We start from the raw sequence: 13,888 nt of genomic DNA, 5'->3' as shown, positions 1-13,888 counted from the left end.
GTGTGGCAGCCAGTGCACCACGATGGCAGCCCCAGCTTCCTTTTCCTTCTTCTTATGGTAATTCTCACTTCAGAATTGAACCGAGCTATCCTGTCCTCTAGAATGATTCCTTCAGTACTTACTACGTTCCATCCCCTCTCTTGAGCTCCCATAATGCACCATTTTCCCATTACAAAAACCTATCAAGAGGTCGGCATTGTGGTGTAGCTGGTGAAACCACCATCTGTGATGCTAGCATCCCCTATGGGTGCCAGTGTGAGTCCTGGCTGCTCCACTTCCAATCCAGTTCCCCGCTAACGGCCTGGGAAAACAATGGAAGATGGTCCTAGTGCTTGGGTCCCTGCACCCACGTGGGAGACCCTGAAGAAGCTCCTAACTCCTGGCTTCAGCCTGGCCAAGCTCTGGCTGCCATTTGAGGAGTGATCCAGCAGATGGAAGATCTGTCTCTATATCTCTCCCTGTGTATCTGTAACTCTGCTTTTCAATAAATAAATTTTTAAAAACATATCAAAGCACATTCCTGATCAATCACAATAACAGATAAATATAGAACATTTGTGTTAGGAATTATGCTAAAAGACTTACATGCATTAATCATTTAATTCCCATGATGACCTTGTAGTATGTATGAGTCTGATTCCCATTTGATAATGAGCAAACTGAATTCAAAGAAGCTACCTTGTCCCAAACTGGCAAGTAGTAAAACAGATACTATAGCTAAGCTTTTACTGAATAGAGCTGAAATGAGGTGAGGATGGAGTCTGAAGTCAGTCTAACCTCTCTCTCCCTCTGCTTGCAGAACCTGACTGGGGAAGTGGGCACCCCTGACGTGATGTGCTCAGCAAGTGGAGACATTCTGTTCCAAGAGAAGTCTGTGTGACACATCTGGAGGCCACAGTTGGAAGGATCGCCACACGGCTTGCAGAAGGAGTGACAGCCGCTTTCTCCTGTGCCTACCACATAACCAAAAATGAAGGAGAATTACTGTTTACAAGCTGCCCTGGTGTGCCTGGGCATGCTGTGCCACAGCCAGGCATTCAGCCCAGAATGGCGGAGCCACCTGCGGCCCTCGTTCCATGGGCACCATGAGAAGGGCAAGGAGGGCCAGGTGCTGCAGCGCTCCAAGAGAGGCTGGGTCTGGAACCAGTTCTTCGTGATAGAGGAGTACACCGGACCTGACCCCGTGCTTGTGGGCAGGGTAATGCTACCTCCTTTTAGTCTTTGTTTATCCCTTTCTACCACTGGAATAGTAGCCTATGGGAAAAAAATTCTAAGAAGGAAAGTATTGATGGTCTACTGTCAGTAAAATATCAAAGTCATTGTACACACATCCTTCTGGTCTGCTTATAAATTCAGCCTTATCCATGTTGAGATAGCTTCTGTTTTCCACTTAACATTGTGCCACAAAATCTGCACTTTTATGCTTAGGTAAGAGCCTATTGAAGGAAATGCTCATAATTTATTTAGCCATTCGACAGTGGGGTCGTGTCCTTGACCACACCCTCACCTCACCTTGGATGACTCTTACTTCCTAGCTTCCTTTTTTCATCACACATATCTCTGATTTTTCTGTTTCCCTCAATAGATTCCAAACTGCATTGCAGGTGCTGGTACTAAGCTCAGATTTGAAGAGATAGGCAAATGCACATCACAAAGATGTGTTGTTGTCCTCATTGTCATAGTGATGGCAAAGGCCATTTGGGGAGGCTTCGGATTCTTAACACTACTCAGGTTCTGCATTCACTGTGTATCCCTCCAAGAAGGTGCAAGTGTAGAAAGGGAGTCAAAAACATGTTTGAAAGATTGCATTCATTCATGATGTACAAACAGCTGTCTTTCAGAGGACAGTTACATTACCCACAATGAGATAAGTGTATATAAGCATAAGAAATGATACCTATTTTTAAAGATTGATTTGTTTATCTGAAAGGCAGAGTTACAGACAAACAGAGGCAGAGCAGAGGCAGAGAGAGAGGTCTTCCACCCACTGGTTCACTCCTCAAATGGGTGCAATGGCCAGAGGTGGGCCAATCCGAAGCCAGGAGCCGTGAGCTGCTTCTGGGTCTCCCATGCGGATGCAGGGGCCTAAGCACTTGGGCTGTCTTCTACTGCTTTCTCAGGCAGAGCAGAAAGCTGGATCAGAAGTGGAGCAATTGGGGCTGGTGCTATGGCATAGCTGGTAAAGCAGCTGCCTGCAGTGCCGGCATCCCAGTTGGACACCTGTTCAAGTCTGGCTACTCCACCTCTGATCCAGCTTTCTGCTATGGCCTGGGAAAGCAGCAGAAGATGGCCCAAGTCTTTGGGCCTCTGCACCCATGTGGGAGACCCAGAAGAAGCTCCTGGCTACTGGCTCCGGATCCACCCAGCTCCTGGCCATTTGGGGAGTGAACCAGCTGATGGAAGACCCCGCTCTCTCTCTTCCTCTGCCTCTCTGTAACTTTGCCTTTCAAATAAATAAATGAATCTCTGTTGAAAAAGAAACACCAAAATTTCTAAAGATTAAAAAAAAAAAAGAAGAAGTGGAAAAGTTGGATCTCGAACCAGTGCCCATATGGGATACCAGCACTGCAGGAGGTGGCTTAACCCACTATGCCGCAGCGCTGGCCCCAAGAAAGGAAATCTTACCATGTACAAATGGAGTGATAGGCAGGTAGTGAACTAAGATAAGATAACTCCTGAGCTTAAGAAGTTCAGGATTGCAGTAAGCACTTGGCACAGTGGTTAAGGCATGGCTGGGGAAGCCCACTTCTCATATTGGAATGTCTGGCTTGAGTCCTGGCTATGGTTCCCTATTTCAGCTTCTTGCTAACATGTAACAGGAGGCATCATGTTGTGGCTAAAATAGTTGTATCCCTGCCACCCATTTGAGTGATTTAGATTTGAGTTCCTGTCTCTTGACTCCTGCTCTGACCCAGCACAGGCTGTTGCAGGCATTTGGCAAGTGAACCTACAGATGACAACACTCTGTCTATAATAACTAAAATGAGAAGTAGGGTAATGAAGAAACTCAGTATCAAGTGATTATTGGTGTACAGGGTAACATTTGAGAAACATGGAGGAAGGTTTTGTGAGGAACATGGCAGTAACTTGTGGCCTGGAATATGATCAAGTTATCCACTGAAAAGGAAAAGGGGCAAAAGTAGATTTGAGGGGTGTACATGTCTGAGCCCCATGAATTTCAACATTTTTTCAACATGAGAATAGCACCCCATGTGTTTGTGGTTGGCACCCTTGGAGGGGGTTCATGTTAAGCTCTCAATAATATTATTTAGGGTTGGGAATATGTATTCTTGAAAAGATGCCTAAGGAGTAAGAGTTTAACTAATTTATACACAAAATGGGAAGATGCAAAATAGACTTAGGAAATGGAAACAGGGGAAAATAATTGGTATTAGAATTCCCAAAGTGGAGAAGACGGGCTGTGTGCCCAGAGAAGAGACATAGGCAGTTGCAGGGACTATGTGGCTTCAGTGATGGGGAGAGCTGTGCATGGATCATTCTGAGAACACAGAACCTTCTACCTTAGGGACTTTCTCAGTGGGAAGCAGTGGGAATGTTGGGCAGCGGTGAGGGTGGAGCTGCAGGATTTGCAGAACCACTTTGGCACCACTGTGGAGCAAGTAATTGTTCTGTCTACCAGAAGGGATCCTGGCAAAAGCAAAAGCAAGGGGAAGAGGATTGGGAGAGAATAAAGGAAAACCCTGGCATCACTCAATGTATGCAGTATTCAAAAGCCAGGCAAGGGAGAATGAGTCTGATGTCAGGTTGGATGGGAGAAAAAGAAATAAGGTGGTTTTATCCTGTGGATCTTCCCTTTCAAAATAGTGCTGAGATAGTACCACATAAATAGAGCAAATGGAGTAGCTGGATCGTTCCCTAACAATCTCTGATTTGATGACTTTCTAGGTTGAGTGCTTTAAGATGCCCTGAAAAAAAGTGAAATTTGGCAAACCTTAGAGTTTTGAGTTTCCTGTAGGAAACACAGCTTGTGTCATGCTGTGCTACACAGAGGGGAAGTCATCAGTTTTGGAGTTAGGAATTGGCTGTGTAAGCCTCAGCAGTGAGATCCCTTGATAGCCCTGAGTGGTTCCCAAGCTGCTTTTTGTGTGGAATCTAATAAATATCATTGTCAGTTATATAGATCATGTTTGTTAGAATAAAAGAGGATTTACGTTCACCTTTCAAATCTGAAAACAAGGTAGAAAAAATAATGAGGAGTATGTTTTGTAAAATTTTCAGTTATTGGACTGATTGTGAAATACATCTGTTTAATTCCCAAGAAATTTGCCAAATTGATATGTAACACAAGAAAACCCCCAGCAACTTTCATTGTCTAGGGAATTCCCTGAAAGTCAGGGTTGTGTTTATTTTTGTTACTCATTCACAAAACTGAGTCCGTAACTTTTGCTAAGTCTGAAGCATGGAAAACAGACAAACACAAGTTGTTCAGGGATTTGGGAGCAGGCACCATGCCTTCATTGAGGAGACTTGTAGGAAGATTAGAGCAATTCAGCTTGTCCATTTTAGGCTCTCAAACAACTTTATATTTCACTCACAAACTGTCTTATTCATAAGAACTGTTTTAGCCATAATTTGTTGCCTATACAAAGCTTGCTATGAATAGCAAATACTGAAGGAAGTATGCCTTTTTTTTTTCTCCCAGAGAAACACTATGGATGATAAACAAACGGTCTTCGTAGTTTGTACCTACATGTATCCCCCAAACTAGAATATTGAACATTTCACTGAAGCTCTGAAAATCAATTAGATATATTTTTGGAAATCGAAATGATATGAAAATTTCCAAAAGCGATATGAGCAACCATGCTTTGTGATTGGATAAGTTCCCTAGGTCTTGATTTCATAACAATAATTACAGTATCATTAATAATGTTATTGAGATGTATTAGTAAAATCATGTTACTTTTATCATGTTAAATGACAATAATTCTAATAATTATTATTTTAAGTGCCATTTGAATAAAACATTTTAGCTTACAGTGGGTTTTCTAATGGAGTGGGTAGACTCAAGGCTACTCTTGAAGCCTAAGAGGGCAGCGAAAATCAATGTTTATTCCCACAAATGGCATGATGATGGCGATGCAGATGACAGTTGCAGAAACTGGGGCTGGGCGACGACACAGGAGGGTGGGGAGTTCATTGCTACAGGAAAATCAGATGTGGTCTTCGGGGAATGTCCAACTGCCAAAGCACAGAGCACGTTAGCACAGAAAGGGGCAGGAGTGGCTGTTAGGACACCAAGATGATTTCCTTTGGATTAGTTCAGCATTATCTCATCTCTAGGTTTTGTCAAAGAGGTGAAAAACTCAAGGATATTTACTGTTCTTTCTGGGGTCTAAGGACTTGGATTCTGATCCTTTAGGGTTAGTTTGAATGCTTCTTTCAGGCAGACCACATGCTCAGAACCTAGTACTATGTGTGACACATAGCAGGTCTTCTGGGAAACGCTTATCAATTCAATTGTTATCATAACAAAAGCTTACAAGCAATCTAAGTGTCCTTGGGAAGAGGATTGCTGAAACGAACAGTGGTCACATTTGTACATTTGTACATGAGGTGGACCTGTCTTTACTCATGTGGGAGTCACCTGAATTTATTGTGAAAGGAAAACAGTGAGCAGAAGAATGATGTGTGCACTATGGAACTTTGTTGTATAAGAATAAGCTAATGGCATGCATGTTTTGTATAAATATTCTTGCATGCTCATAGAACATAATGTCTCTTAGAGGATTCACAAGAAACTGGCAATAATGGTAACGTCTGAATAGGGAAAATGGAATGGGAGTTTTACGCAGTGCATATTTGTTTATATTTTTATAAATGTGCCTACAATTGTTTCAAAGTAGCTGTTAACAAATATGTATATGTGTATATATTTTGTATGTGTGCAGAGAAGGGAGAAGAATATAATTCTTAGAATTAAATTTTTTTTTGAAACCTAGTCTTACTGTTCCCCAACTGTGTAAACTTGGTCAAGACAATGGTACTCTGTTAGACTATTTCTTCATTTGTAAAATGAGAGTGGAACTATGCCTGTTGTGGTATGTATACGTGTGTGCATGCATGTTCACACAGCATTTATAGCTATCAGTGTGTGAGCCTCTATCTCCCTATTGCATTTCCCATGGAATAACAAATTTCAATTTCTCTTTTCCCAGCTTCATTCTGATATTGACTCTGGTGATGGGAACATTAAATACATTCTCTCAGGTGAAGGAGCTGGAACCATTTTTGTGATAGATGACAAATCAGGGAACATTCATGCAACCAAGACGTTGGACCGAGAGGAGAGAGCCCAGTACACACTGATGGCTCAGGCGGTGGACAGGGACACTAACCGGCCACTGGAGCCACCATCAGAATTCATCGTCAAAGTCCAGGACATTAATGACAACCCTCCAGAATTCCTGCATGAGACCTACCATGCCAACGTGCCCGAGAGGTCCAATGTGGGTGCGTAAGTGGGAGAGACCTGTTCCAGTTCCCCACTGGATGTCTGTGAGTGGGTGGGCTTGTACCTGTTTTTCCAAATCAGGCAGTACAACTTACATTGTCATAAAAAATAACAAACAAAATCATTGTATATGCAGCAATTTCAAATATTTAGTATGACCTTCAGGTTTTAAAATCTGAGTTTGTAAAGCATGAATAAGAGTGGAGTGGGAAGAATTTGATTGAATCTGAGTAACCTGGTCTTTATGCTTATTAGCTGTGTGAACCAGTTATATCCATTCCTTTAGTTTTAGTCCCTTCCTCTGTAAAAGGGGAATAACGATTTCTGGTCATCCAGTCACTAGGACATACTTAGGCTTAATAAGTAGTAGAAGTATTAATGTTTGTTCTACATAAGGAGCATACTAATTCATGATTTTTATGCACTATTTTATTTAATTTTAATTTTTCCAAAGGTTAATTTTTGTAATAAGGTAGGTTCAGTTGCCATAGTTTACATCTGGGAAACTCAAACCATAAACAGATTAAATAATGTGTCCATAGTCATCTGAGCTATCCAGTGGATCCAGAATTCACACATAACCACTGTGTCACCATTTATTAATTCAGAAATAAGTATGTATTTTCAATATGCCTGAAGACACATCACATTGGTAATGGATAACATTGTAGAGTTTTTCTTCAATGAGCACCTCTCCTGGAAGCTACTTTCATTTGACTTCATAGAATGCCTATAATCATGATCTTTTGAGAAATGTGCCTCGTATTAACAAACAAATAAAATATACAATATAAATCTTCGTAAAGAACTTAGTGGAGTTCTAGAAGTAAATTATATATAAAAATCAGTAATTTCTCTAGCCATGCCCTGATGGTGTTTCCTCTCTAAACTTCCACTGCCTCAGATTGTCGCTCCCCCTCTTCACAGAGGAACTACACAGGACCCTGCGCTGTTCTTTTGTCTGCTCGGCCCTCCCCGGGTTTGCTGCTGGTTCTTCCCGGGTTGGCTGCCGTCCCTCCACCTCCGTGGAGCGGCGGGCCCCCCTGCCACTTTCCCCACTTCCACCGGGGAGCGGCACACTGCCGGCCGGCTCTCTCGGGGGCTGCTCAGGTGTTCCTTCAGATAGATGTTCCTGGTGCATGTTGTCTCTCTCCTCCTTTATAGTCCTCTTCCACCAATCCCAACTCTGCTACCCACACGCCGAGTATGCTGCTCTCCTCCAATCAGGAGCAGCTCCTGCAGTTCATTGGTCAAACTGGAGGCAGCTGCGTAGAAGCTGGTTCCTCCTCTCCCAACGCCATATTGTGGGAGAGCAGATGCATAGAATAAGTCTTAATTCCAGTAACTTAGTCTAGTCCGAGTTGCTTCCCACACAGATAATGCCTGGCACTCAGGAAGAACTTGAAAAAGGTTATTTGCATGAAATAAAGAATGAAAGTCATTAGAAAAAAGCGATATTTACTTTTACACCGCAGGAGTATTACTGACAACCTTATCAATTAGGGGATAGGCAGAGTCTGCATAAATGGACTCCCTTGCCCCTCTGCTGAAACGTCACAGAAAGAACTTGGGTTTCGTGAAGTGCTGTGTTGTGTTATAGTCTTGTCTCTGGCAATAACTTTAAATACATTAAAAACTTTACCAGCCTTCACATCTTATTTCTCACAAGTCCAAAGGATGCAAAACATGCCTGCTACAGGGGTGCTGGCAGGATATAAGGAATGTACCCCAAACAATGCCTGGCACAGAGAAAGTCAATGATTGCTAGTTTTTTCTTTCTTGCTTCTCTCTCAGATCTGAATTCCAATAGGTCATGTCCCAGAGGCTTGCTAACTTATAGTCAGCAAGGAACAGGAGATATTTTTTTGTTTTGTTTTAAGGGAAAATAGAATCCCATCTTCCTTCCATTCCATAGTTTCCCTTTATTCTGAACCATGATTGCTTGCCTTAGATCTCACCAGATGTCTGCTGGTGGCTACCAGACCTTTAGAGGTGGGAAGATACAATTTTCATGCCAGTGGGGAACAACATTCTGCACAATATTTATAGCCATAAATTAATTAAAATGTAGTATTAGCAGCAATTTTATTGCATGCAAAGCAACAATAAAATGATGTATTTACTGCTCTGCTACAGATGGAAGATTGCACTCTGTCCTTTCATGAAAAGCAATTCATCATTAATTACCATTTATTATACTCTTTGGGAAGATTTTTATTTAATTATTTGATATACTGAACATTTCAATTGCATGGGTCTTGGAATGTTTTTACAATAATGTTCATATTATTATTTTAACTACCAAATAGCACGACGTACTGTGAATATCTAATGTTTATTTTTAAACTATGGGAACTGTATTTTTTTTTAAGAAGGGAAGAAGGAAGATTGTTTTGCATCTCAACTCTAGAAAATGAGAACATGTTGAATAATTGTAGGGCTGTCTTCAGAGTTTAATTTTAAAATGGAACTTTGTAAATAAGAATGTAACTTGAAAAGCTAAGGGGATATGGCTCATTAATTTATTCCATTTTCAAGGAACATCGGTAATCCAGGTGACAGCTTCGGATGCAGATGATCCTACCTATGGAAATAGCGCCAAGTTAGTGTACAGTATCCTTGAAGGACAACCCTACTTCTCAGTGGAGGCACAAACAGGTACTGTGGAACATCCTTGTGATTTGTGACCCTGTGGGAATATGGAGTCCAAGCCTGCTCACTAAGCCTATTGGGTTCTCAATTTTCTTAAAAAAAAAAAAAAAAAATGGAATAAGAGGACATCTTACAGGGATAGTGTGAATATTAGGCCCTATGCATGCCCCTTGTCTAGAGTTGGCAATATTGCAAATATTGTTGTTTCTGCCCATACTTTACAATGCACAATAGCAAATATAATCTTAAAATTCAGCTTTAATGTCAAAAATATCTGAAACTGTGAACTCTAGTGAAAATACAATAGAAGCTGAACACTGGTATAAAAACTAGCAGCCCTCAAAACATGCGTCAAAGACCACTGTGAAGGATTGGTGTTAGGGGAGGCTGTTAACATTCAAGTTCATTTGGGAGAAGCACATTCCCCCATCCCTTATACTGTGCTTATAGAGTTCCAGTGTACATTAGCATTCAAAAAGAAGGCTCTGCAAACCAAAACATTGAATAAATACAACAACCCAAAGCAAAATGTTTCACTAAATTTGTACACAATTCAACTCTCAACTACAGTAAACATTGAAATTATCTGAAACCGCTAGTACCCAATATTTTCTTAAGGATCCTTAGTTTTTTCCACACCATGTCCTATATTTTTGAAAGACAGCTACAAATAATCTGCATTTATTGTTAGAGTTAAAAGTTGTCAAATACAAACACACACACACACACACACACACACAAGGGGACCTCAGAAAGTTCACGAAGCATGGAATTAAGTATTATTATTTTGGTGCAAAATTTTTTGAGTTATTATTTAGCACAAAACTATTTTCATAATACACATTTCCATGAACTTCTTGAAGATCCCTCATGCATATGTATGTGTATATGTGCACATGGTATACCAATTTTGCTCATTTTCTTAATACAGCTTTCACACAAACACATATGCATGTAGCCACCCTGCTTCAGAATCTAATTTATAAAGTTACTTGCTATTTCATCAAAAGCATTTATAATTTGCCTTTCTAGGTTAACCAAGGTTAAACATGGAATATCATCTAGACTCTTGAATGTTAAAATTTACAACTTGCTTTTCCTCAGGGACTCATGGTTAGGAATCACCACTTTGATCCTACCAAGAGAAATGAGTTTCCAGGCTTCGTAAAGAAACATAGGAACCTCAGGGAGTAAGAAAGTGATAAGAAATGAGGCATCCACAGTGCTTTCTTCATGTTTTTGCTATAAGCGTCACGTATCTACGGAGAAAGAAGCTCCCACATGTTCCCAAGAGATTTAAGTGAGCGTCGTTTTCGTGGAAATCATGAGGCAGTATAAAGGGATCATGTAGAACTGAATCATTAATTTACCATTGTCATCAGTGATAGGTGACAGTTTACAGTAAGAATATGTATAAAGCATTGTGTGTATTTTTGGAGCTCATTTGGTCCCCTTTTTTTTGAAAATTATTAATATGTTAATGCATTGCATGAAATAGGTGCCATCTTAGTACTGATGTAGACCGTAGAGATGTTTCTAAGACTTACATGCAGGAGTAGACTTCAGAAAGAGTCTGCTTGACATCCAGAAGTGTAGGTTTAGCTCATGTATGCCTCTGCCATGGGGACTCAAATATTTCAGTCTTTAGTATCATTATCTCTGAGAAGAATGAAGCTACTACCTTCATGTACCCTAAAATTTGTAAAACAACGAAAATTAATGAAATGGCTCCTGAGGGCATGGATTGTTTTATTCAACTTTGCTTCCTGAATGTCTCCTATTCTTTTGTTATTATAATGTTATTATAAATCAAAGTGGTTAATGCTTCCTGCTCACTATCCAGGTATCATCAGGACAGCCCTTCCCAACATGGACAGGGAAGCCAAGGAGGAGTACCATGTGGTGATCCAGGCCAAGGACATGGGCGGGCACATGGGCGGACTCTCAGGGACAACCAAAGTGACAATCACCCTGACTGACGTCAACGACAACCCGCCCAAGTTTCCGCAGAGTAAGTACGTGGGCTTGGCTTTCACTTTTCAACCGAGCTGCAGCCACTTCCCTGTCTTCTCTGGCCATTCCTGCTTATTCAGGTTTCAGAAACAAAAAATGTAGACGACTGGGGGCTCTTAAAACCATTTTCCCCCCATTTTAATTATTATAGTTTTTACTTGTACTATTAGACTTACAAAGAAATCACAATGAGCTTCAGTGTTCGCGTCATACATTTGAGGTTAGTTGAAGGTAAATTAGTATTTTCAATTACAATTGAGACAATATATTACTCAAGAATTAATACTTATGAAAAAGAATACTTATTCATAGAACTATAGATAAGTTTCATTTCATCTTTATAAAACATATACCTGTATTTGTTTATGGATGGGTAATATCTTACATAGAGTTTTTCAAAGCATTTTCACTCATATTATTTTGTACATATGTTATCTCCTCTGATTCTGGCAATAAAAATCCCTGTGAGGTGGCCAAGGCAAGTATTCTGTGCATGTCACAAAAGCAAGAAGGGAGGCTGGGGAAGGTTTGTGTAACTTGACCAAGGTGAAACAGTAAGATTTTCTCTCTATTCAGTGATATGTTTCGTATTATGCTACTATTCATTATATTATGTTGATAGTTGAAATGTCAGTATAAGAAGTTTAATTTATATGATTATATTGATGCAGCTGGGTGAGCTGAACCCTCCTTCCACTGGCCAGTCTGTGAGACAATCATTTTCCCACATTATTTGAGTGCCTCTGTCCTAAGTGAATAATCTATCTGGGTATGAAAAATATAATTAGAAAACACTAAGCCATTATATTACTCAAAAGAGCATTCTTATATAAAAACAAGCCCCCAAACAGGATAATAACATCACCAAAAAACGTCACTGGAGTAGAGGCTGTGGGAGAAAAAGGAAATATAAAAATTCTCCTGATTCTGGAAGCATAAAATCTGCCTTGCTAGGTATTTTGCCAGAAACTGGTGATGCAATCTAGTCATTTGTTAACATTTCTCTCCCTCAGCATTCTCATTTCTAATCTGGATAATACCTGAATCCCTTGTTTACTACTCTGTAGCAAACTCTGGAATTTAGTGGTTTAAATACCTTAATCATCTTTGATTTTTGCCATGAGTCCAGCATTTGCACAAGGCTTGAAGGAGAGAGTTGGTCTGGGTTTCCCACAGCATCAGCTGAGGACTTCTCACTAGGGCTGGCAGACTTAAGATGGCTTCCTCACATGCCCAGCAAGTGGGTGTGGGTTCTGGGCCTCTCCAGGGCTGGATTCTGAGGCCAAGAGCCCCAATGGTACCAGGAAGAAACCATTGTTTGTTGCTAATTCACTTCAGAAGTCACAGCGTCTAGTTTCCACTGTAATCACGTCCTGCCCAAAGTTAAGAGGAATTCATGTAGACATCGCCCTTCAATGGAAGGACTGTCAAATATGTTGTTTTGGTCATTTTTGGAAAATGCAGTCTTCTACAGTTCCTAATTAATACGATTATTGTTAGAATCAAACAAACTGGTCTAAGATCTTACACTGACAACAGATTTTTTTAAAGATTTATTTATTTATTTGAAAGTCAGAGTTATAGAGACAGAGAGGGAGAGACAGAGAGATTTAGATCTTCCATTCACTGGTTTACTCCCCTAAATGACTGCAAGGCCAAACCCAGGAGCCAGGAGCTTCATCCAAGTCTCCCACATGGTTGCAGGGGCCCAAGGACTTAAGCTATCTTCCACTGCTTTCCCAGGCACATTAGTAGGGAACTGGATTGGAAGCTGAGCAGTCTGGACTTGAACCAGTGCCCATATGGTTCATAATGCCAGCACTGCAGATGGCAGCTTAACCTGCTGCACTACAGTGCCAGCCCCTGATATAAATTATTAGGCAGCATTAGCCATTGTTATCTGGGAGATTGTGACTGCGCTGCAAAACGTATAGTATTGCCAAGGCAACGGAAAGGAAAAGCTGATTTTGAAAGGTTGTTACTAATAACCATTATTACAACTACCACCATTTAACTGATAATCACTACTATTGTAAATCTCTAAAGCAGTGTACATCGTACAGATAGAATTAGCCTCCATGAAAAATGCAGTATGTTGACCAAAGAATGTCACAAAGCCAGAATTTGAACACAAATATGTTTTTGTGTGTATAGGAATATATAAAGGTATTGTGTGATTATAAATGATGCTGGTACCATTAGTATAAGGTGTTAACCATGGAAATCTTTCTTTTTCATTAGAACTTATGGATTTATTACCAGAGAGATGGCTCTTCTTGTAAATGAGAGAACAAAGCAGGCAACTAAATATGTCCCTTGTAACACACAATAGCTCCTAAAAGGAAGTGAAAGACAACAGTTTGCACAAAGGAAGCATTGAAATAAAGGATTATGAGGCAACTATCAATTCTCATAGGGTCCCACAAAAGATGGGGAGTGACTGCTTTCCCTGGGTAGGCACAGCGTTCTATCAGTCACATGCCCTGTGATACTCAACCCCAGATATTCTCATAGTTGTCTTGCTCAGAACCTTCAGGAGGAATTCACACACCTTCTCCTAAAGGATGTCTTCTCTGATTACCATATTCAAAAGTAAGGTCTGTCTCTCTTTCTCCTTTGCACCTACACATACTCAGTGCAAGCATACACATTCACTCACAGTCATGCTCACACATATACTCACACAGATATCTCACACATTCACACACACATGCTTATGCACAACATACACACACACACTTTCACATC

At 40.6% G+C, this 13,888-nt stretch overlaps 1 protein-coding gene across 4 annotated transcripts in view; it reads left to right on the top strand.

The window, feature by feature from the left end:
• The window catches only part of CDH11 (cadherin 11), a 163,770-nt gene that overhangs the window by 111,643 nt on the left and 38,239 nt on the right, over nt 1-13,888 (top strand). For all 4 annotated transcript variants that reach the window (XM_051846856.3, XM_070063308.2, XM_070063307.2 and 1 more), the window contains 4 exons: nt 800-1,198; nt 6,180-6,474; nt 9,014-9,133; nt 10,971-11,138. In XM_051846856.3, the coding sequence (XP_051702816.1) occupies nt 971-1,198; nt 6,180-6,474; nt 9,014-9,133; nt 10,971-11,138 (811 nt within the window). In that variant the 5' untranslated portion in view covers nt 800-970. The remainder of the gene's footprint in view (nt 1-799; nt 1,199-6,179; nt 6,475-9,013; nt 9,134-10,970; nt 11,139-13,888) is intronic.

Source organism: Oryctolagus cuniculus, chromosome 18 (genome assembly GCF_051225735.1).
Source record: "Oryctolagus cuniculus isolate XC-2025 breed Fujian yellow rabbit chromosome 18, ASM5122573v1, whole genome shotgun sequence".
NCBI classification, from domain to species: Eukaryota; Metazoa; Chordata; class Mammalia; order Lagomorpha; family Leporidae; genus Oryctolagus; species Oryctolagus cuniculus.
Note: the sequence above shows the minus strand (reverse complement) of the source record. Positions and strands in the feature narration are given on the sequence as shown.